The sequence below is a fragment of the Bos mutus genome, chromosome 5 (genome assembly GCF_027580195.1).
Source record: "Bos mutus isolate GX-2022 chromosome 5, NWIPB_WYAK_1.1, whole genome shotgun sequence".
Taxonomy (NCBI): Eukaryota; Metazoa; Chordata; class Mammalia; order Artiodactyla; family Bovidae; genus Bos; species Bos mutus.
In genome coordinates, this window is record NC_091621.1 from 84,126,464 (window position 1) to 84,151,772 (window position 25,309).

The following is a 25,309-nucleotide window of genomic DNA, read 5'->3' on the forward strand; positions in this document are numbered from 1 at the left end:
TGTGCCACGAAGCAGCTAAACCCATGCGCCGCTGAAGCTGGTGCACCCTAGAGCCCATGCTCTGCAACAAGAAAAGCCGTTGCAGTGAGAAGTCCCTGCTCGCCACAACTTGAGAAAGCCAGTGTGCAGCAACGAAGACCCAGCACAGCCAAAAAATAAAAATAATAAATAAATAAACTAGGAGGCAAAAAGAATGTTTCTCCCACCTTGGCCTTTGTTTTCTTTTTAAAAATTTTTTTTATTAAAGTCTAGTTGATTTACAATGTTGTATTAACTGGCCTTGGTTTTCTGCTCAACAGGCAGCTACTGCTGCTGTCCGTCCTCGCCTTGCTGGCCCAGGGCTGAGCCGAGCGCTCAGTCCTTGCACTGGGGAGCTGTCCCTCAGCAGGGCCTCCATGACATTGTTTTCCATCTGCTTCTGTGGGTGGAGGCAGGTTAAACCACTTACTGGTGATATAGGGCTTCTTCCTCAAACCTAGAGCATTTATATTTTACTCTGATACTTGAGAAGAAAACCTAAAGGGCAGTGCCATTTGGGGTCATTTATGAATCTTTTATGTTTGTGTATAGGTGTCTATAATGATTAGCCAAACTGCTTTGAGAGCAGCAACTTTTAAGGGCTGAAGGAATTGCTGCCACAGGAGGGAAATGCAATTAGTGACTTTAGTTGCTGTTTGCTGTGAAACATTCTTGAACAGAGAGATGTGAACTGTAAATAGAAATTGCTTGGGGTGTGTCCATGGAACAGGGATAGCCAGGTGCTTTTTTTCTTACCTCCTTCTCCTCCTACCTTCCCTTCCTTTAAACTTTTTTTTTTTTTTTAAGAAAATGAAAAATGATAAAGATAGGAGAAAAAAATGTAAGATGTGTATATTTTTTCAATATTGAATAGTGTTTTTCTGAAGTCCCTTATTTCTATATGTATTGGGTTGGCCAAAAAAGTTCATTCATGTTTTTCCATAACATCGGAAACCCAACATTTGGCCAACTCAGTAAGACAAGTCCACTTTCTTTGAAATTTGATAGTAATGGTCTGTGTAGGGAGCCACTGAACTTACTTTCTTTCTTTTACTTTTATAGGTGCCATATTTCTATTTAAAACAATCATGTCGTTTTCGATCAGGCTGCCCATCCGAACATGCGGACCTATTATTTCTGCACTGACACAGGAAAGGAAATGGAGTTATGGATGAAAGCCATGTTAGATGCTGCCCTGGTGCAGACAGAACCTGTGAAAAGGTAAAGGCTTGTAGGGAAAGCAGTGGTGATTTCCACTTATATTTATCCCCTGCCTTGCAAATACATCATTATCATAGTACATGTCATTTTAGTAGTCATGATACAGAACCATTTCTTCCCCAGAAAGCAAGGATTAAGTTCATCTTCTATATTAAATCAGTACACCTCTAGTTGGTTTGAGATACCACCTGAATTTTTATCCCACCTTCCCTCTTTATTCATTCTCACCTACCCATGTACTGAGGTGAATCCCAAATCCTAACATTCCAACTGAATGTTCTTTCTTCTTACAGAATTACCTTTAATATCCGGTAAGTACATTTTTAATTGCTATCTTAAAAGTACACAGAACAGTGTTTTTTAAGGTTCTGAATCTTAGAGGAGAATTTATATTCATGAAGTTAATTTCACTGTGTTTTTATATTATGTTGTATGTTTCTCAAGTTTAATCAGTTGAAATAAAAGTTTTTGATATGTTTCATTTCTTTGGTGTTTCCGGGATATTTCTGATTGTTTCATGATGAATGTCTCCAGAAAATAGTTCATCAAGCATCTAGATTATTTCTAAATATATCTACTTCTTAATGAATTCTATCTTCTTTCTTTTAAAACTCCAGGACTTACTTTGGTTATATAAATATGTACTGTTAAAATTGATGTAAGTGTGATTTTTTCCCCCCTGCCTTAACATATGAATCATTTTAATATTCAACTATATTAAAAGCTAGTGAGAGGAAATCAGCTTCTAAAATATGTAAATATTAGCTGAATTATGAGCTTGTGGCATTTTTAAAATATATTCCTATATTTTGGACAAAGATCTATGATACAGTTAAATTTTTTTTTGAGTCAACAACAGTTGAGCACATATATAAGGAAGATTGCTAACTTGCATGTCTGGTCTTTTTACTATTTTCTCAGGAAATTAAAGTCTTTTGAGGTGTTGATTAAAAGACTCAAGTTGATGCTGTATAAGTAAATTTATGTTTATCTATTTCAGATCAGTTTAACTAATCACTAGTAATTAGAGCTAGGCAATAGTATGCAGAAAAAAATAAAGAAGGTCCAAGGTTGAACTCTGGGACACCTGTTTATAAGAATAGCTACCTCAAACATAATGCATTTTCTCGATTGAGAGCTAATAATGGGAAAATCTGCTTTTGGAATTCCATGTGTAAAAATGACCTGGATGGACATAAAGATGAGATTATTATGACAGAGAGCTCCAGAAAATTTGTTAGGTGAAAAAAAAAAGAAAATCTTAGGATAAAACTAACTTCAGATAATACTGACTTTCAGGGAATTGTTTAGAATACAGAAATCAATATAGTCATTAAAATATATGATTTCTAGATAAATTTAGTTTCATATATTGCACTTATCCCAGAATTTCAACTTCTATTTTCTTTTCTTGTATTTTCCACTCTAAAAACTAGTCAGTTCAGTTCAGTTGCTCAGTCGTGTCCTACTCTTTGCGACCCCATGCCTCGCAGCACGCCAGGCCTCCCTGTCCATCACCAACTCCCAGAGTTCACTGAGACTCAAGTCCATCGAGTCAGTGATGCCATCCAGCCATCTTATCCTCTGTCGTCCCCTTCTCCTCCTGCCCCCAATCCCTCCCAGCATCAGAGTCTTTTCCAATGAGTCAACTCTTCACATGGGGTGGCCAAAGTACTGGAGTTTCAGCTTTAGCATCATTCCTTCTAAAGAACACACAGGACTGATCTCCTTTAGAATAGACTGATTGGATCTCCTTGCAGTCCAAGGGACTCTCAAGAGTCTTCTCCAACACCACAGTTCAAAAGCATCAATTCTTGAGCGCTCAGCCTTCTTCACAGTCCACCTCTCACATCCATACATGACCACTGGAAAAACCATAGCCTTGACTAGACGAACCTTTGTTGGCAAAGTAATGTCTCTGCTTTTGAATATGCTGTCTAGGTTGGTCATAACTTTCCTTCCAAGGAGTAAGCGTCTTTTAATTTCATGGATGCAATCACCATCTGCAGTGATTTTGGAGCCCCCCAAAATAAAGTCAGCCACTGTTTCCACTGTTTCCCCATCTGGTCCCATGAAGTGATGGGACCAGATGCCATGATCTTCGTTTTCTGAATGTTGAGCTTTAAGCCTACTTTTTCACTCTCCACTTTCACTTTCATCAAGAGGCTTTTGAGTTCCTCTTCACTTTCTGCCATAAGGGTGGTGTCATCTGCATATCTGAGATTATTGATATTTCTCCCGGCAGTCTTGATTCCAGCTAGTGTTTCTTCCAGCCCAGCGTTTCTCATGATGTACTCTGCATATAAGTTAAATAAGCAGGATGACAATATACAGCCTTGACGTACTCCTTTTCCTATTTGGAACCATTCTGTTGTTACTAACAATTACTCCTAATTTATGCTGATAAAGATGATATTCAATATTGTGTCTTGACTCTGGACAACTATTTGTTGATTATCTGCCCATAGCAATTGTTAGCCAGTTGTGTTGATATAATTTGCCCAATTATCCAGGAATTATTGAATACCACCTATGTGTCCAACCTGGTGTCAGTCACCATCATCCTGTAGAAATTACATCTTCTAAGGACTAGTGGTTCAGTGGCTAGGACTCCATGCTCCCAGTGCAGGAGGCTGGAGTTTGATCCCTGGTCGGGGAACTAAGATCTCACATGCCACAACTAAAGATCCCGCATGCTGCAACTAAGACCCAGAGCAGCCAAATAAATTAATTTTAAAAAAGGAAGAAAGAAAGAAATTACACCTTTTATTCTATCTCTAGCTCATTTATGAAGTATTTTAACCTATGAACTTCAATGTCATCGTTCCCCAATGGGCAGGCCATTGATGGCATTAAAAAATTCTAAGCATAATATACATTCTCTGAATAATTTTCTGTCTCTCAGCCCATTATGATCATTTTCTGTATTTGCATGTATCTTCTGCAGTAACTTAAATGTTACTTTTTAAAATTAGATCACAGGTTTTACATTATTTATGTTATCTTAATATACATTTTTGAATAAGTTTTGGTTCCATTTAGGGAGAAGTCAGCATGTGTCTTTTTTGATTACATCTCTTAAGTCTTTGGAAAAACTGAGGGAAAAGTCATTGCAGTTGTAATTTAAATTAAGAGCTTTAGGTAGATTAGAGGTAACTTTTTAAAAAGACCTTTTCATATATTTGATACTTAGTGTTTTAAAAAATTCTCACTACTCCTGAAATTAGCTTGGATAAATGTGTTTATAGCATAGATCTTCTCTGACTTCTATCTTTCAAGTGGAAGAAGCTCCATCAGATCAGATCAGATCAGTCGCTCAGTCGTATCCAGTTCTTTGCGACCCCATGAATTGCAGCACGCCAGGCCTCCCTGTCCATCACCATCTCCCGGAGTTCACTGAGACTCACGTCCATCGAGTTGGTGATGCCATCCAGCCATCTCATCCTCTGTCGTCCCCTTCTCCTCCTGCCCCCAATCCCTCCCAGCATCAGAGTCTTTTCCAATGAGTCAACTCTTCACATGAGGTGGCCAAAGTACTGGAGTTTCAGCTTTAGCATCATTCCTTCCAAAGAACACCCAGGGCTGATCTCCTTCAGAATGGACTGGTTGGATCTCCTTGCAGTCCAAGGGACTCTCAAGAGTCTTCTCCAACACCACAGTTCAAAAGCATCAATTCTTTGGCGCTCAGCCTTCTTCACAGTCCCAACTCTCACATCCATACATGACCACAGGAAAAACCATAGCCTTGACTAGACGAACCTTTGTTGGCAAAGTAATGTCTCTGCTTTTGAATATGCTATCTAGGTTGGTCATAACTTTCCTTCCAAGGAGTAAGCGTCTTTTAATTTCATGGATGCAGTCACCGTCTGTAGTGATTTTGGAGCCCAGAAAAATGAAGTCTGACACTGTTTCCACTGTTTCCCCATCTGGTCCCATGAAGTGGTGGGACCGGATGCCGTGATCTTCGTTTTCTGAATGTTGAGCTTTAAGCCAACTTTTTCACTCTCCACTTTACTTTCATCAAGAGGCTTTTGAGTTCCTCTTCACTTTCTGCCATAAGGGTGGTGTCATCTGCATATCTGAGGTTATTGATATTTCTCAGTGTCTAATATTGCTTCCAATGTGAAGCCATGAATTTTATCTAAACCTAAATATATGGACGGTCTATAACTGTACTCTGAGGGAAATAGTCACATTTCTTTTTATTTTTTCTCGCTGATTTTATTCCTAACTAGCCATCTCTGTATAGCTGAACAGAATATGTATGTTGTTAAGTCTCTTCAGCTGTGTCTGACTTCTTTGCAACCCCATGGACTATAGCCCACCAGGCTCCTCTGTCCGTAGAATTCTCCAGGCAAGAATACTGGAGTGGGTTGCCATTTCCTCCTCCAAGAATATATATAGATTATGCATTTTTAACACATGCATTTTTATCACTGACACTGGCAGCAACAGCACAGTTAGGATCCAGCAGGATTGTTATTATATATTGAAATGTGCAAGGGTAGTCAGTTCCCTCTTCAAGGAGCCTCCCAGTGTGGTATCATCTTGGCAGTTTTGTGCAGGTACAGACACTTAGCTTGGTCTGGTCAGATCCTGGAAGTGATTGGTCTCAGGAAAGCTGATTCTCATCAAAAAGACCCAGATAGAGCAATTGACATGGTGAGCAGTAAAACCATCTGCTGGCTCAGGCGCACACTGCTAAGCAGCACATTCTTCCTGCAGGGACGTGGACATGAGATGCCAGATTCTAATCCACAGTTGCTTGATGAGATTGAATGGTAGTGGTGATAAAGTCTGTGCCAGCCACAGATTTACTCGTGTGGAGCTCACAGCAGTCCCGAATCCTTGGTGCTAAAGTTTTCCCTACTTGCTAAAGAGGAGTTTGAGGCTCAGTAATTTCTGTACCGTGCTGGAAACTCAACTAGTAAGAGGTGGAACTATGGACTTCCGTGGTGGTCCAGTGGTTAAGAATCTGCTTGCCGATGCAGGCGACACAGGTTTGATCCCTAATTCGGGAAGATTCCACCACATGCTGCAGGGCAGCTAGGCTCGTGCACCAAAGCCTGCTCCGCAGCAGGAGAAGCCACTGCAATGAGAAAAACCTACACACAGCAACTGGAGACTAGCTGCACGCTCTCCCTCCTCCTCCAGTCCCCACCAAACCTGGCCGCAACTAGAAAGCCTGTGCTCAACCAAAAAATAAATAAGCAAAACAACAGTGTAACTACTAGAAGTTCCACAAATTAAAAAAAAGAGAGAGCACATGTAGTCTAGCTCAGAAACTTAAGTCCTCAGGAATACAGAGAGTTGGTCACATGGTCTCAGTCTTTGATAGCATCAGAAGATAATGTCCATTTCCACAAACCAGAGTCATGTTTGTCTCATGATGCATTAACCCTCCTGGCTGGAAACCATGTTGTTTATTTCAAACGACCAGCTACTGTGGTCTTTTAAGCATGGATTTTTGTGGTTTCACGGTCAAAGGGCAGCCTCATTTGCTTTCTTTTCAGATTTCTAATGGTAAGGACACTCACCACTTTTTTTGTTTTCCAGTGCTTTCTACACTGTGTATTTTATGGTTAGTTTTCTGCCCTTTCTATTTATACATTCTGGTGTCGTACTTGAATTTTCATGCCATGACACTGGGGATTTGTGCAGACGTGTCCTCTGCAACCCTTTCAGGGCTTTTTGTAAAGTCAAAGGTAGTTTTATTTTTTTTTTTTTTTTCAGAGTGAATCCCAAAAATAGCATGTGCATTATTTCATCTGATTTACTCTGCCTTTCTTCTCTGATTTCAGAGTGGATAAGATTACATCTGAAAATGCACCAGCTAAAGAGATCAATAACTTTCCCAATCACAGAGTGCTAATTAAACCAGAGGTCCAAAATAACCAGAAAAACAAGGAAATGAGTAGAAATGAAGAAAAAAAGGCATTAGAAGCTGAAAAATATGGATTTCAGAAGGATGGCCAAGATAGACCTTTAACAAAAATTAATAGTGTAAAGTTGAATTCTCTGTCGTCTGAATATGAGAGCGGGTCGACATGCCCAGGTCAGACTGGACACTACAGGCCAGTCAATTTGAATAGTTCAGAGAACAAAACAGTCAATGTGAGCCTGGCAGATCTTAGAGGCGGAAGTCATCCCAATACGGGGCCCTTACACACAGAGGCTGATCGAGTCATACAGAGAACGAATTCAATGCAACAGCTGGAGCAGTGGATTAAAATCCAGAAGGGAAGAGGTCATGAAGAGGAAACCAGGGGGTAAGTGTCTTGTGGTGTTGTGGGAGACTGGTTTCTGAGATACAGAGTCAATGTATTAAATTCAAATTCCATTGTGATATTACAGCTTCATGACTCATCTTTTCTTCAGGGTAATCAGATGTGTGTGTGTGTGGTTTTTTTTTTTTTCTCTCTGTCTCTCAGTGTTCTGAGAAATGTTCATCCAACTTTACTGATGGCAAGGAACCATCCTCCCTGGCCCAGCATAAAAGAAGGCTTAGGCCGTGGGTACAGATCATGTTTGTTTGAGGCAAGGAAGGGGGCAAGACCTAGCCTTGCCCCCTTACACACACACACACACAACTTGTCTTCACTCTCTCCACCGTCCTGCTCTGTTTTCCATTAGTAGCTTCTACAGCTTAATGTAACGTGAAGCTCTCCTGAGACATGTAGTGTGGTGACCGGAAAGGCTTAGGTGCTCTGGTTCTCAGTCTTGTTCCTTGGCTTTCTTAAACTCATGATGCACATGACTAAGTATTATTATTTATTCATCTAAGCATTTATTCATTCATGTACACACTTGTTCTTTTGTATACTTATTGTATAATTACTATATGGTAATCATGGGACCAGGAAGTAAAATACTGAAATGATACAGTCCCAATTTCTTGCAGCCGTTCTTAGTCTTGTGGAGGAGAAAGTTAAACAGATACTGCATATGATGACAAATACAGCAAGAAGAGAAGATGTTTCAGGGACAACCAGCCCAGCCTAAAGTTTCAGGGAAACCTCTCTGGAGGAAGTAAAGTAGGAGCCCAGATATGAAGGATGGTATGCTTATCTTGGTTTAGGTATGCACAGCTCAGGAGTGTGTAGTGCTGGGAAGAGGCTCCAAAGCCGTGAGTCTGGCTTAGGCTCACATCATCACAACTGCTATAATGATGGACAAGAAGCAAGGCTGGAGAGAGAAGCCAGAGGAGTTGTATGTTTGCAGAATGGTGGTTCAGTAGAATCTGGAGAATGAGTTGGAGAAAGTTCAAAAACTGAACTTGTAATTGACAAGGCTAGTTGAGTACTTGGATGTGCTTGATTGCAGACTGGTCTCACTCAAATCTAATTTGAGTGGCTGGGGGAAATCAAGAATGGTGCTCTGCTTTTTTGGTCTGGTTGTCAGGCATTATCCAGTGCCTCTCACTGCATAGGGAAGGATTGGGAAGACAGAAGGTAATGAGTGATTGGATAGGTTAGATTTGAGGTGTCTGCAGTCTGTACCTCCAAAGAGAGATCTGGACTTGAATAAGATTTGGAGTGTCATCATCATTATATCAGACATGCTTAAAAGTAAGGATGAAAGGAGAAGCATTCATTCAGCAGGAGGCTGGATAAAGTAAAGATTCTAAGGGAAAACCGGAAAGAACTTTTACATTTAAAGGAAAAAAAGGATAAACAACAAGGTCATACTGTATAACACAAGGAATTATATTCAATATTCTGTGACAAACCATAATGGGAAAGAATATGAAAAAGAATACATATGTGTGTGTAAATATGTACTTCAATACAATTTTTTTGAAAATTAAAAAATAAAGGGAAAAAAAGGTTTGGAGGGTCTGCAAAAGACCAGAAGTAAAGGCCAGAACATGGAGGAAAAGCAGGTGCCCGTGGATGAGAAAGTGTTGTGTTTTTACGTGGGAAGCTGGTGATGCACGATTTATAAAGTACTGTAATGAACTAATGCATACACAATTAACTGAAGACCTACTATAACTCTTACCTTTCAGGAGTAGAGAGCCAGACAGCATTAAGTTAGTAATGTTTTGGTTGAAAGAAGATGAACTTTTTTGGGGTAGCGGGACGTCCTTCTGGTCTGGACGGTTGTCAGCCAGCCTCTCCTCTCCAGAGTGCAGCTCGGCCCCTCTCATCCCATGATGCGTTGCTTCTGGTCTGGGCGGTTGTCAGCCAGTCTCTCCTCTCTGGAGTGCAGCTCGGCCCCTCTCATCCCATGATGCATTGCTCATCTCTGTTTTCTCCTCCTCCACCCTCATTGCTCACATTCCTAATTTTCCCAAGGGACAGCTGTGAGAAACAGTTGCTGTCTCAACAATAAAATTTGATTGCACAGAGGGAAAGCCAGAGGTATTGACGGGGGCGGGGGTGGGTAGGAAATGACAGGATGTTTGAAAGTACTTATGAAGGTAATCGTTTTCAGGGAAACAGTAATAAAAACCACAGCCAGAAGATTTGCCGCCTCTCTACCCAGCAAATTAAATCTCGCTTCTTAATAGAATCAGTTTTCCTCAAGTAGAATCATACTTTCTTAAGGTTGAAAATGAACCATTAAAGGGGTTCAGTATCTAAAGTTTTTTTAATTGTTGAGCCATAAGTATTAGTTTTCAAGCACTTCGCGAAGTCCTTGGTTGGATGTAATTAACATCCATAAAGGCTCCCTGTGACTTACTAATTTTGCCTGCAGACCTTCCAGCTTCTAAAGGCTGGCCTGAGGTCATTTGGAGCTCAGGTTCCCTTCACGTTGCTCCTCCAAGTTTGGGTTCCCTGGCTGGAGTCCAGGTTAGATCATTGACATAGGTCATCTACATTATTATGTGGACTTCATGCTTCAAAAACAGTGGTGAGGTTTTACAGCAAAATAATTTTTATCGGTGGCAAGAAGCATAATGGTCATAGATGGCAGAATTCATTTGGTGAAACTATGAAAGGCTGGCTTTCATTCCTAAAGTTCTAATAGAAAGAAAAGAGGTTTCCTATGTAGTCATATAGTAGGTGCCTGCATCCGTGAACAGAGCCTGAAAGTTCCTTTGTGAGGGGCGGTCCCGTTCAGATGCTGGGGCCTAAGCCATTGTTCTGCATGGCAGACTCACGTGTCAGGGTTTTCAGGGCGCTTGACAGGCAGGTGCTGTTGAATGGGGCACAAAACCTGATGAAGACAGAGCTACTTAAGCTTTCACTTAAAAAGTAAATCACAGTTTGCTTAATTTGAATTTCTTTGGAGAAAAACACTGTAGGAAACTAGTTTTTTTAAGAAAGGTCTCAAAGTGGTAGAAAGTATATGGGGTGGAAATAAACTTGCTTGATGATAAGCAGATTTTCCATTAAAATCCTCCAAAAGGTAGTTCCAAAGATGGCAGAAGAGCCCTTTACACTTTGTAGTCACTTTTAATTAGCCAAGCTTGGTAGGAAAATCGCCTGCCGTTGTCGATCACGCAGTTAGATGATCCAAGTGCAGTAGCCATCTCAGCCACAGGGTCCAGCTCGTGTGGATGCCCGAGTTCTGTGTCGTCAGATTTCTGAACTGGAATTTAAACGTTAGTCCACAGGCAGTTTTTCATTTGCTTTAAACCGAAAATATGTGACCCTCCTTTATGTACCTATAAATTACCTTTTTACATATTTCTGAACAGCATACATAAAGTTAATATCATTTATGTTTTTGGTATTTGTTACTCTGATACAGTTCTGTGCCTAATCCAGAGCTTCTTACACAATAAGGTGTCTGTGGTATTTCTTAAGTTTGTGAGTGGCCCAATAACCAAGGTAAGCTGGAGTACACTGCTGGAGCACTAGGGCAGAATTTATCGAATGGAATCATTCCCCTGTCTGACATGCTTCCTAAGCACATAGCTGTGGGGTTGCCAGCTCTGGACTTTATTCAGTTTCTGGCTTCCATGTTAGCAGAGAAGATGAGGATCGGAGGGAGATCAAGCAGGGAAAAAATAGGAAATTTACATGGAGAGAAAGCAGTAAAAAGACTTCTTTTTACTGCTAATATCAGAGTATGGGGTACCTTCTTCCCCCACTCCAAAGTTGTCAGATGGTTGGGCTCTCAGAAGTGGTTTGTGTGTGTTGAGAGGGAGGGTTAATTTTGAGCAAGTCTGTTTTAGATTAATGAGCTTCCCTGATAGCTCAGTTGGTAAAGAATGCACCTGCAATGCAGGAGACCCTGGTTCGATTCCTGCGTCAGGAAGATCCGCTGAAGATAGGATAGGCGACCCACTCCAGTATACTTGGACTTCCCTTGTGGCTCAGCTCAAGACATGGAGAAGCTGAGGGACATTCAGCAAGATGAAGAAAACTCAGTTAAAAGAATGGTTGAAGGAACTGGAAATATTTCAAAATACAAAATAAAACATGGGACTTTAGAATTGTAAGACCACTGTGTGATCAAATCCTCTTCTAGATGAGAAAGCCAAATCCCAAAACATTTCAGCTGGCCAGATTTCAGTAGCACCCAGCACTTTAAGATTATGCCCTTCCTAATTTAGGGGTATCTTTTTATCTTTAAGTATATTATTGCAATAGAATAGTAAAGTTTTTTAAAATTATTTCCGTACTTTTGGCAAAAATTTTTAAATAAAAGAATGAGTTTGCTTTTTCATTGAATCTCAAAGTCTTGAGAAATCTTAAGTCTCAAAGGGAATCATTGACATAATAAAGAGAGTAGATTGCTGCTTAAGGAAGTAAGAGGCCACTAACTCTTCTTTAATCCCAAGTATTGAAAGGAATATAATCTCTTCTTAGTCTCCTCCCCCCACACACTTGAACCTTCTCTCAGTCCCAGAGGTGTAACTAACTCCTCTAAGGTCTCTGTATTTGGGGGGAAAACAAGAATGCAAGCTTGGCCCTCCTGATTTTTGACCAACTGCTTCTTCCCACTTGATTAATAATAAAGTTCACAAGTATTAAAACATCATACTATTCTGGAGATCTGCAGTTTTGAGTCTGAAATAGCATGTTGAAGAATTTTGTCTTTAAAAAATAAATTTTTAGCTTTAGCTTTGAGTCATTTTTATTTCTCAGAAGTTATCCAGGGAAATGATTCCTTCAGACCACAAAGGTACTGATTCATGTACTTCTTCCCGTAAACAGTTATGCTTTCAGAAGGACGTAGTACAATAGAGCCTCACCACCTGCAGTCCTTCATTTCCAGTCTCCATGCTCTGTAGGCACAGCTCAAAAACTCCAGTGTTCCATCCACACCCAGAAATTAACTATTCTGCTGAGATGTGTAAAGATGAGATTCTAGGAGATTATTTATGTAAAAACAAGTAAGACATGAGGACGGACTTGATATCTTGAACATTTTTATTTCTGGAAAAAGTATAGTACCCTTCCTTCCTGAAACCAAACCATACATTGTGTGGAATAAATGGTCTTTTATGTGAGCAACACAGATGCTGTTGACTTAGTATATTCAATCCATCAAATTAGATTTCATTAAAAAAAAATAAATCTGTTCATTAGTCACCTTAAAAAAAAAAATGAATCTTCAGTATACATTTTACCTACCAGGAGGGGAGAAAAAAAGAAAAAAACCTACTCTAATTTACTATCTGGAAAGCAGCTGTCCTTCAGTTTTATGTTGCAATTGTTCTTTTATTTCAGAGTAATCTCTTACCAAACATTGCCAAGAAACATGCCAAGCCACAGAGCCCCAGTCATGGCCCGCTACCCTGAAGGCTACAGAACCCTCCCGAGAAACAGCAAGACCAGGCCGGAGAGCATCTGCAGCATAACACCCTCGGCCCACGACAAGACAGCGGGACCCGGAGCCGAGGAGAAGCGGAGATCCATGCGGGATGACACCATGTGGCAGCTGTATGAGTGGCAGCAGCGTCAGTTTTACAACAAGCAGGGGACCCTCCCTCGCCACAGCTCCCTGACCAGCCCTAAAACCATGGTTAACATCTCCGACCAGACAATGCACTCCATCCCCACGTCACCCTCCCACGGCTCCATAGCCGCCTATCAGGGCTTCTCCCCTCAGCGGACCTACAGGTCGGAAGTGTCTTCGCCAATTCAAAGGGGAGACGTGACCATAGACCGCAGAGACGTGACCATAGACCGCAGAGACGTAACCATAGACCGCAGAGACATGACCATGGACCGCAGAGACATGACCATGGACCGCAGGCACCGGGCGCATCATCCCAAGGTAAGACATCTGCTCATCAGGGTTCATTGCTCCTCTGAGGATGCTGCAGCTTACTTTTAGTTGTTTAGTCTCTTAGTCATGTCCAACTCTTGTGACCCCATGGACTGTAGCCCACCAGGCTCCTCTGTCTATAGGATTTCCCAGGCAAGAATACTGGAGTAGGTTGCCATTTCCTCCTCCAGGAGATCTTCCCAGCCCAGGGAATGAACCTACATCTCCTGTATTGGCAGGCAGGTTCTCTACCACTGAGCCGCGCGAGAAGCCTTTTATTTCTATTAATAGTACACTGCTCTTTCTTGTGAATGCCAGAGACAAGATAATGGGCAGGAGGCAGGCAAAACCAGCTTTTTTTTGTTTGTTTTAAAAATTAATGAAGCACTTTCTGCAATGTCAGACTCTCATGTATAAAACCTAAGCTTGCAGGACTTCTCTCAGGAGCAGCTCTTTGGAATGGATACATTATGTATTCCTCTCTGCTTGAGAGTGGCTCTCATCAGCTTTCCCTGTAGGTTAAGACCGCCTGCATTTGGATTGACCCTATGCACACTTGCAAATTCTACACTGCCTCTTGTAGCACCCCTACAGTCTTCTGTCAGGCTCTTCATGTTCTGTGCTAAGATAAAAGTATGATCCTCATCTTCTAACCACCAGCTGAAGATACAGCATACTGAAATACCTCCTCAGGTGCCCAGTTGCATATTAAAGTAACATCACTTACTGGTATATATACTTTTTTTTTTTTGGCCACACCATGCAGCCTGTGGGATCTTAGTTCCCCTACCAGAGATCAAATCCATGACCTCGGCAGTGATGTGCAGAGTCCTAATCACTAGTCTGACCGGGAATTCTCCAAATATATATTTTTTTAAATTAAGATATAGAGATCATGCTTTAATGCACATATTAAGTTGGTTTAGGGGCTTCCCAAGTGGTAAGGAATCTACCTGCCAATGCAAGAGACATAAGAGACAGGGGTTCAATCCCTGGGTCAGGAAGATCCTCTGGAGAAGGAAATGGAAACCCACTCCAGTGTTCTTGCCTGGAGAATCCCATGGACAGAGGATTCTGGTGGGCTACAGTTCATGAGGTCACAAAGAGTCGGAAACAACTTAGCTAATAAACAAACAGCAGCAGCAGCTAAGTTGGTTCAAGTCTTGCTTAGTAGGTTTTTTGAAGTGAAATTGGAACACCTTGCATCGATCAGCTTTTCACAGTGCTGAAGCAGATCGTTTTGATTAGTCACTGTGTTTGCAACCAAATCCTAATGTCTGTCCTAAAGTGAAAAGGAATTTTTCTTTCCCTTTGTTTAAATTCTAAAGAGCCTCTCGCTTTATGCTATTTTCAAAAGTGCCTTTTCTTGTCCTTGTGATGGGCTGACTCCTTCAGTTACATCATTGCATAAAGCGTTCGCTTGATTTTTCCATAAATAAGCATTAGTTAGGAATTAATAAGTCGATCAAAAAGTTTCTTTTGAAAGAAGCTTTAGTTTGTCTCACCAAAAAAAGGCTCACTTTGAATGTCCTTGTAACAGAGTTCAGTGTTTTGACACTTCGTACATCCGAAGGCTAATAAAAATTATTAACAATATTCAAGAGAAATCTGATCAAATGCAAATTATTAGTGCATGGTTGAACAGTGTTCTCATGGTCAAAATTGATCATCTGTTTCAATAGCAAATATGAGATGAGGGTGTGCGGTCTAGCCAGTTTTCCTAGTCAGCTAACATCTGGTCCTCCTGAAAATCTTCTCCAGTGTTGCCAAGTTTTCTTTGTAACTGTCCTATCATCTTCCTTGATGTGATCCGTGGTTCTCAAAATAAGCTTCATGGACCCTTAGGAAGTACCTGGGATTACCTGAGGTACCCATTAGCCTTTCAGGGCGTCTCTGATAAGCTCAGAACTGTTTTTGTAATAATAATAATAAGGCATTGTTGACTGTATTGTCATTTCCTACCAGTGCGAAAACACTGAAAATTGGGTAAAAGCACTAGCGCCTTAGCCTGAGTCAAGGCAATGGCTCAGAGTGTGAGTGGTCATTGTAATATTTCACTGTCACAGATTTGCTGTAAAAATAAAGGCTCACTCTCACTCAATCCCCGGCATGAAACAGTAAAAGAAAACTGTGTTCAGTCTTGACTGTTCATCCCATAGTGTTTGTGTGATGAAATGGGAAATGTACTTAAAGCATGTCTATTGCATACCCAAGTACTAATGGTTGTCTCAGAGAAAAATGCTTGCGTGGTTATTTGAGTTGCAAGCTAAACTAGCTCCTTTTTTTTTTTTTTTTTCAGTCTCTAATGTTTTGTTTTGTTTTTTATTTATTTTTGACTTTGCTAACCCTTCACTGCTCTACTCAGGCTTTCTCTACTTGTGGCGAGCAGCGGGGACTCCTCTCTACTTGCAGTGCACAGTCTTCTCATTGCCATGGCTTCTCTTGTTGTGCAGCACAGGCTCTAGGACACAGGCTTCAGTAGTTGTGGCACACGGGCTTAGTTGCCCCGCAGCATGAAGCATCTTCCCAGACCAGGGATCAAACCTGTGTCCCCTGCACTGGCAGGCAGATTCTCAACCACTGGACCACCAGGGAAGTCCAACCTCTAAGTTTTTATTAGCATGAGTTTTCAAAAACAAACGTTCATACTAGTGTGGGGGTTGAAAGAGGGAGAAGAGGAAAGGGCAGGGAAGAGGAATTCTGCCCTACTGGTAATAAAGCTCCCAAGTTCATCCCATCGTGGATCTTATAGTCCCTCAGAGACACAGTCCTTAAAAATCATGAACCACTTCTTCAAAATGACCTTGTTCCAGCGGGTGCCAGATTGGGCTGTGATCAGGTTCTTGAGATCCCAACTGGTGTCAGCAGCCCTGTGTTTAAGGCAGACCTTCTTCCCCAGGTGGTTGTTGTAGCCAACCTCGATCATCCTGGCTGGAGCTCGAATCGCCTGGAACCACCTGATACCGCAGCCTCCTAACTGGGGTGCAGAGCCTGGGTCCTTCTTTTAAAAAAAAAAAATATATATATATGTATAAAACACCATTTTTACTTGAAAGAACGAACGACAAACTAGAGTTGTTCAGACTTGATGTTTGACAGACACTTCCAGAGTGGAACGCTTGCCTGTCACTTCAAGGAAGGCAGCCCACGATATTTGTCACCAATGACACCACTTGAGCTTTCAAGCAAAAATTAGAATTTGGGGAATCTTGTACCTGCCTCTTTGAGCTTGACAGCTTTCTAGTGTTTAAAGATCAGCGATGGTATTAACAGATAGGAGCTGCTCATCTCATATAGTGAAAAACAAGTGCCAGCCATTGGAAACTCTACATATTTTACTGAGCCAGTATTTCCTACCTGACCTGTGTTTGATGTCACAAAACCAAGAATGGGTAAAAGGATCATTTGAAATGTGGACATGTGCAAATATCCAAAAAAAACTATTCAAGTTCTCTTCCCTTTTCCAAATACCTGTATCGAAGGTGGATTTTCTTCATGTACTTCCCCTAAAAGAGATTATCACAACAGATTGAATACAGCAGCAGATAGGAAAATCTAGCCAGACATTAAAGAGATTTGCAAAACTGTAAAAGAATACCACTCTTGTCATGAAAATCTTCTTTTAATGACAGAAAGAAGGCTTCCCAGGTGGTGCTGATGGTACCCAGGCAACCCACCTGCCAGTGCAGGAGACATAAGAGATGTGAGTTTGATCCCTGGATCGGGAAGATCCCCTGGAGGAGGACATGGCAACCCACTGCAGTATTCTTGCCTGGAGAAACCCATGAACAGAGGAACCTGACGGGCTACAGTCCATAAGAATCTCATGGAGTCAGACACGACTGAAGTGACTTAGCAACCATGCAAGGCCATATAGGGATCCTGAGACCAATAAGTTTGAGAACCACTGAGCCAAATGACTATATAGAATTATTCTGTCAATCAGAGTGTGTATTTTAGTCCTGAAGCTTTAGTATCTGTCTTCTTTCATAAGCACTAGTAGCAGTTTTAAATGGCATTTTATATTACAGTTTTCATCACTGACATTGACCACAGAATTTATACCATACCTTTATCTTCCTAGCACATGTACGTGCCTGACCGGAGGTCAATGCCAGCTGGCCTCACTTTACAGTCTGTTAGTCCCCAGAGCCTCCAAGGCAAAACGGTGAGTACAATATCTTTATTTACCATATCATGTTTTATTTATGTGCTGCACATGATAGCATGTATCTGACACAGCTTTTAAGCTTGAGTTTTCAGAGAGGTGCCTCTCAGAGAAAAACCATTACCAGTTTTGTGGAAGAGATGCTCAGTGGTAGAGTTTGCAACCATGTAGCCACATCAGTGTCTGCCTGATTCCTTTTCGCTAAATGTCTGACTCGGTATAAGATGCTGTTTTCCACATTTACTGTATAACCTGGGAGGGTTTCTTTACTTCTTTGAATGTTAGTTTCCTTTTCCTTAAAACAGAAGTTGGAGTGGTTCATTAGGGGAACAAATCCAGTAACGCTGTGTGTGTAGTCAAACCACAGGCCTGGTAAGTTTCTCCGGTGGATTTTTATGTAGATTAACTACTTTAGAGCAGAAAAGAAACTGATTTACATATTTATACAGAGAGACTGTCCCGGATCCTAGGTTCAAGCAAGGGCTTACTGTGATCAGTTCATAGTCAGTGTTATTTCTATTCAAATTGAGAAGGAGTTATGTTACCAGAACACTGTTGTTCTTCAAATTAGAAAGAAAAGATGACTTCTCAAAATTTCATTGCATTCTTCTATCAGGGGAGCTATGCTTTAATACTAGTATTTAGTCTCAGTTTCTGTGAAGATGAGGACCATATAGTTGTCCATTATTTAAAGTCCTGTAACAATCAAAACAAATTCATCTTACATGTATTTCTCAAACATTTTTTATTTCATCTCTTACATGCTTAGATATAAGGAAGATTTCCTGGTTTTGAAGTACTTGTGCTTTATTTATTAAAGGCTATGGATACTATTATACTTCTCTAAAACTAGGGAATTTTAACTGTTGGAATTTTAAAATATTGTTGATCTGATGGACATTAACGCTGCTGCTGCTAAGTCGCTAAGTATCCTGTATTGAGCTTTCCTTCTCCCTTTCTCCCTCTAGTGGCTGTTTAGGATAAAATTTATGTGTCACCGCCTCATTTTAGAGGAGTCCACTGTGCCTTTTTATTTTGCCTTAAATCTAAATATCTGGCAGATTTGTTGGAATCTTTCATCCTTTTGAAAATCTCTTTAACTCCATAAATAGTAAGCCAGAGTTTTAAGGTTTTTTCTTTTAGTATTTCTGTCAAACACCACTCTGGGTCTTAGACTGTCTAATCCCTTACTCCACCCTCCCCTCTCTCTGGCAAGATCTCTCAGAGCTTGGGGATATAGTGACATAAGATACGGACTTTCCCACAGCCATGAGATCACAGCATGTAGTTGGCATCCGAGCAAAGGCAGTTCTTTGTTTTCGGTTAAGAAATGTCTTCTTTAAGTTATACGCACACACGTTCTGTGACTGTTTAATAGAAGAGGCTGTTGTCTCATCTGCATAGATACCCACTTTTATCCTGAGGATCCAGTAGTAATGATGGTTTACTTTTGACATCTTTTTCCACCTGAAGGCAGGAACTTTTAACATAACTTCAAATAACAGTTAAAATTGATTTGTAATAGATACAGGGTACTACACATAAAGTAGATAAGCAACAAGAATTACTGTATAACATAGGGAACTACATTCAATGTCTTGTAATAAGCTACTATGGAAAATAATCCGAATACATATATATAACTGAATCACCTTGTAGTATACCTGAAACTATCATAATACTGCAAATCAACTATACTTCTACTTCTTACAAAATTATTTGTGTCTCTAAAAATTGTTTTTATATGAAAGATAAAGAGCAATAACAAACAGAACAGAAGAGAGTGGGTGTGATGCTATGGTGCTGGCAAAGCAAGTCAGTCTTGGGAACAGTTTTTGGCTTGGACATTTTCAGGGCACTTTGCAACCCTTAAGTGAAGAGAGTCTCCCTGTGGACTCTGTGTGGTTTTTAATCATAACAAAGCTCAGAAAAAAACATGGAACACTAGTTTATGGCCTGTAAGACTGTCGATGACCACACTTTACTGCATTTCTAATGAAGAAAAATACATCAGATCGGCCTGTTAAGCAATTTTTATCTACCTTTGAAAGTTGATTCCCCGTCAGGGATCAGAATAACCAGTCAGGAACCGAAAGGTTCTGTGCTGTCCTCCGAGCATGGAAGGGAGATTTGTGCACACCTGGAAGCTTTCTACGTGTAGTAGATAGATATATATATATATATATATATATATATTTTTTTCCTTTTAAAAAAATTTGGTCTTTTGGTTAATACTAAATATCCTGTGAAAACACTAACAGTGACATTTAAAAATATGACTGGGAAGCAATTAATAGATCCCAGGTGCTAACTAAACTTAATGATGTGAAGATGTCATCCACATTTTACATGAATTTTATTTCTTTGCATTTATGTCCTATTCTCTAAAATAGAGTGTTGGGCATGCAGGTATTGTTCTACTGCTGTAAAAGTCTTAGACACCATTTTTAAACAACTCATGACAATATATTTTAATTATAGCTCTCATGTACAAATTTTTTTTTGGTGTTATGCTTTTTTATACTGAATGTATGAATAGTCTCTCATGAGTTCTGAGAAAATGCCTGAATATACTGTTGTTTTGCTGTACCTTACCAAGTAACACTGTTCCTTCTATTTCTCTGGATATCTATGCATTTATGTAGAACCTATCATCATAGTGCCTAGGCATTATGTTTGATGTCAGCCGTAATCGGAAACTTGCCAAGAAATCTTGGTTTAATATCTGTCACTTAAGACCACAATTAATCTGTTTTCCACTGTTTGGATTCTTAAATTGTACTCCTTCAGCCCGAGGAGCTTACACTGCTGCTCATAAAGCTGAGACGGCAGCAGGCGGAGCTGAGTAGTATCCGGGAGCACACTTTAGCACAGCTCATGCAGCTCAAACTCGAGGCCCACAGCCCAAAGGTCAGCCCTGGAGCCACGTGTCTGTGTGTCTGCTCTCGTCACTCACTCTGAGCCGCTCATCGTCAGTCAGTCCGACCTGCGTCATTCCCATGAGCACAAGCCATGCTACCATTGCAGGACCTCCTATTGACCCTTTGAGAACTCCTTTGGTCATACCTTATCAATGTGGGCTGAGTACATTTCTTCTCAGCCTTCCCTTCACCCACTCACCCACCAAGTTTTGGTTGTGAGCAAGGAAAGGCAAATAAGACTTCAGAATAGCTTTGTCATCCACCAAACACCGCAACTCCGATGAACCAGATTGAATAGTCCCGTCATTTCCCATAAAGTAACCAGTGGAGAATTGATCATCTTTCTACAAATGCTGCCTTTTCATTGCCAAAGATCAATTTCCTTGTGTTCTCAATTTTAAAAATGAACACACGGAAACATTTCTCAAAGGGTTTAATAGTCTCTGGTTATAAACATCCCAAGAAGTAGTCCTCTATTGCAGAAAAGAATTAACATGTAAAGTTTCTAACATGGAGTCTGCTAAAGCCATTTGAAGGATTTTTCTGCTTACTGTTTCAGCTTATATGCATGTCTACATAATTTCTTACAGAACAGTTTTTTTTTTTTTTTAGTAATGGAATATGTCATCTGTACCATTTATGGGGGGGCATGTGTGAAAGTTGTTGTGTATTGTGACATAATAGGTGGTGGCAGACTACCTGTTTTTCCTGTTTCAAAACTGACTTTTTCATGAATTCCGCACCCTCTTTCTCTGTCCCTTTGTTTCTTGATTGACGTCTACTAGAATGAAATCCTTTCACATCACCTTCAAAGGAACACCATATATTTGGATCATCAGGTGGGATTTGAAGAATTTTTCTTTCTTATCGTACCTTACGTTTTAATGTTTTAAGTGTAGTACAATTTTCAGGCTACTCGGATATTTCAGACACTTTGAGTTAATAGCGTGACTTTTACAAGTGGCAGGCTGATAAGAAATCCTTTACCAGGGAAATTCAGGAATACCATAATAACCAGGTTAGAAAGGACAGGTGTGGAGATGAGGCAGGATACAAATGTCAGGTCTCTGGAAGTTGAGAGCCTGGACTCACTAGATTTCTTTATTCTTACCCCAAGAAAACTTGTACTTACTGGCTTACATCAGCTTGGAGGTAACCTCATTAAAGAAATAGACACCCAGCTGTGAATGCCTTTTTTTTGGAAGGCTAGGAGGAGACGGGTGTGGTGGGCTCTGTATTCCTAAAAGGGAGGTTAAGGATGGGTGAAATGTGTGAAGATACTGTGTTATTGTTCACCATCTCCTCCCAGTGTCAGTTTGATAGAGACTGATAGTTGCATTCTCTCAGTGGTGGTAGTGAGTGTGGTTGGTTAAGGTGAATGTTGAGAAGTGGAAGTTCATAAACAAAGACTGACACTCCTCAGTGTTGGTGTTTATGAAATTCCCTGTTAATATTTAATTTTAATTTGATGAGAATTTTCAATATGTTCTTAAATAAAAATTTCTTCTAGTGAATGCTTTTTTTCCATACAAGTTAAGCTAACTTGCTTTAGCTTGTTTTCGAAATGTTTAAACTTGAATATTTTATCAAGTGAAAGAAGTTACTGTGGAAAGTGTTATAAGAAATTATTTACATATTTATATTTGCCCTGTCCTGTTTGAAACAAAATAATAATGCACTGCTTTAAATTAGTTCTACTTAAAGAGGGATTTTGCATTAGGATAACCCTTGAAAAGACCTTCAGTCATATTTCTTTTAATTTTTCAAAGAAACACACTTTTGTTGATATATAACTTATTTTCCCACAAAATATTTTCATCCTAGTTTTGCCCATCAGAATGCTTTAAAAAATCAGCATTTCATGAATCCAAATTTTGATCTTCACTTCAGAATCTGGTGCTATTAATTTTAACCACAGTGTACATTATATACGCTATCAGTAATAAAGACATGTTTGCCAACAAAATAGTAAGATAAGTCTTCGCTTAAAATTCCAAACTGCCAGAAAGCTTCTAACATACATAGGAAATAACTTTCTTAGAAGCTCCTTTGTATATAAATCTAATGATAGTTCTGAAAAAGTGGGATTCACAAAAAAATGAGGGTTAAAAGCAGTGATATAAATGTGAATCTGAAGTTATCTAGAATCTCTGGAAATAAACCTAGTGATTTATTAATTTACTATGTACCTCATCAAATCAAATCTGTTATTGCAGACCCACAGAACTTAAGCACCTTTTGGGAAAGGGCAGGTAAATACATGGAAATACCACCATTTGCACAAATGTCTCTCCTCATCCTCCTTTCCCAGGTCGAGCTGCTTCTTCCCTTGGCTTCAGTGGCCTAGATCTGGCTGAGGCTCTGTTCCCATCCTTTGCTCCCTTGGCATGCCCCGCCAATCCTTTCCTGATGTGCCATGCTGACAGTCCTACAGGTGGCTTCTAAAATCTCAGCTTTTTAGACACAAGCCCCTGGTAGTCCGGTGGTTAAGACTTCACCTTCCAGTGCAGGGGGTGTGGGTTCAATCCCTCTTCAGAGAACTAAGATCCCACAGACCTCTTGGCCAAAAAAAAAGGGTAAACAACAGAAGCAATATTATAACTAATTTAATGAAGACTTTAAAATGGTCCACATCAAAAAATTAAAGAAGATGGAAAAGGCCAGGAAGTGGGCTCTCCCCTCCACAGTGTGGAGGGAACATGACCCTGCCCACACAGTGGTTTTGGCAGATGGAAATGATTGCAGACTTCTAGCCTCTAGAAATGTAAAAGAATAGGGTGTGTTGTTTTTTAATGAATTAGTTAATTAAAATTAAACTTTCAACTTTGTATCCCATCCTCTCTGTACTCTCAGCATGTCAGCAGAGCTTTTCCAGTGATTCACCTTTTTCTTAGATTAGATCCTGAAATAGCTGTCTGATTCCACTTTAAAAATTTATGTGATAGTGAAAAGAATTATAGAGTTTGATTGTTGATGACTTGCAGTGACTATTTCTGATGGCAAAAATTGGGCCATTCTTTGGTAATATCAAGTATACATAAAAACATGGTGAGGGCTTTGCCCAGAAACTCAGATATGCCTAAGTGTGGATATTGTTAAGGGTTCCTAAAGAAAAATCTCTCTTTAAATAAATCAAAAAAATTTATGGTTTCAAATAATTGCATTTGATATAAATGAAATATTTATTTTTGAACTGTCCTATATTTTATTTATATCAGTAGTATGATTATTAAGTTATGTAGAAAGGTTATTAAGTTATATAGAAAGAATTCTTGGTAATTTTAATTTTAATGAAATTTTTCAGCTCAAACATTTCCAGCTTTTAATCTTATTACTGCCAGTAGCCAATTTTAGATGACCAGGTAAATTTTTATAGGCATTATTGGTTGCCTGGGTTTATAAACTAATTCACCAGTTTTATATGATTGTAAATTTGAAAGTAGATTTTAAAACCTTAACGTCAGAGGCTCTGGTCACATTTTACAGACTATATATCATACCAAGAGAATATGTACTAATTGATACTCTTTCAGCACTTGTTCTGCTTGTGCAAATAAATCATCAGAATAACCTAAGGCCAATTTTTAATTGATTTAAATTCTCTTAATCCCTATCATTATTCATGAAAAATAGAATCAAAGTATAGTCTCTAAAGTGCTTCTAGGTAAATTCATTTCTGATACTATAACAAAAAAATACCTTATCTGAAATTCTAAAAATTTACATATTAAACAGTCAACCCCAAACTCTTAACTTCTGGTGCCATATCACCATTATGAAGATAAGTCATTTACTGGAGTGTTTTTTATAATAACAAAAACTATACTAATTGTATGGTAGAATTTTCTTCTGCTTTCTGTTTTACTTTGAAGTACACTATCACAGTTTGCTTATGTTTTTATAGCCCAGTTAGTAGACTGTTCAAAGTCTATATTTATTAAGATGAGCCTAGGTTTGTTTATTTGTCATTTTTATGAATTTTTAGATATCAAAGCCCTAATGTATAATCTGTGAACATACAATAATCCCAACTAGATACTTTATGTACCTCATCCAGGTTCTATTTAGAAAATGAATAAATACATAATGTATCAGTAACTCATTTTCTTCTCATTTAACTTAGCTATCATTGAACATTAGAGAAACTTTTGGTTACAATTTGTGAAACCTGACAGTTTCATCCTAAAATACATCTATGGAATGGATTTGACATTGACTTTTCCCTTGTTTATTTCTCTACCTACTAGAATATGGGGGGTAGGGGGCAGGGCGGGGGGAAGCCATAAGTACATCTTGCAATGACCTCTATTTTCCAGGAAGCTAGAAGTAAATTTGAGACTATCAGCAACTGTAATGATATCTCCTCCTGAAGAGTTCTTTGACAATGAGGGAAAAGAGACTTTTCTTGATATATTTTCCTTTTTTCTCAGAACAGGACAAATTGAGCTTGAATTTTAGAACTATGCCTTTGAACCTTTATTTGATGATTAGGAGTTCCTGATGTTTTCACAGAGCCAGATGTACATCATTGCTTTGAAGCCAGAGTAACAGGTTTCCACTGAAGCTTACTGTAGTCAACCTTCTGCTTGTCAGCTGGGGTGTATATCTCTGCTTCACCAGGCCTAACAAGGTATAGGGACTTCATTATCTTCATCTTGTCCCTTACAAGGATTCCCTCCCTTGTGTAGTTCTTGGCTCCTGTCGTATGGACCAGGACTGGTTGGATTGAGCCAAGGAGTGAAGCTGGGGTTGTAGAAACTAGAGCAAGAGCTGGGGAGAGGGAACTAGGCAAGACCTCTGTGGATGAAGAGGT

At 39.7% G+C, this 25,309-nt stretch overlaps 1 protein-coding gene and 1 pseudogene across 3 annotated transcripts in view; one reads left to right on the forward strand and one right to left on the reverse strand.

Moving 5' to 3' along the window:
- Window positions 1-25,309, forward strand: part of PLEKHA5 (pleckstrin homology domain containing A5) — a 262,209-nt gene that overhangs the window by 172,254 nt on the left and 64,646 nt on the right. For all 3 annotated transcript variants that reach the window (XM_070371158.1, XM_070371156.1, XM_070371157.1), the window contains 4 exons: window positions 1,124-1,239; window positions 7,041-7,508; window positions 12,867-13,416; window positions 17,492-17,575. In XM_070371158.1, coding sequence (XP_070227259.1) covers window positions 1,124-1,239; window positions 7,041-7,508; window positions 12,867-13,416; window positions 17,492-17,575 — 1,218 coding nt within the window. The remainder of the gene's footprint in view (window positions 1-1,123; window positions 1,240-7,040; window positions 7,509-12,866; window positions 13,417-17,491; window positions 17,576-25,309) is intronic.
- On the reverse strand, window positions 16,113-16,333 carry LOC102284310 (ubiquitin-like protein 5 pseudogene; annotated as a pseudogene).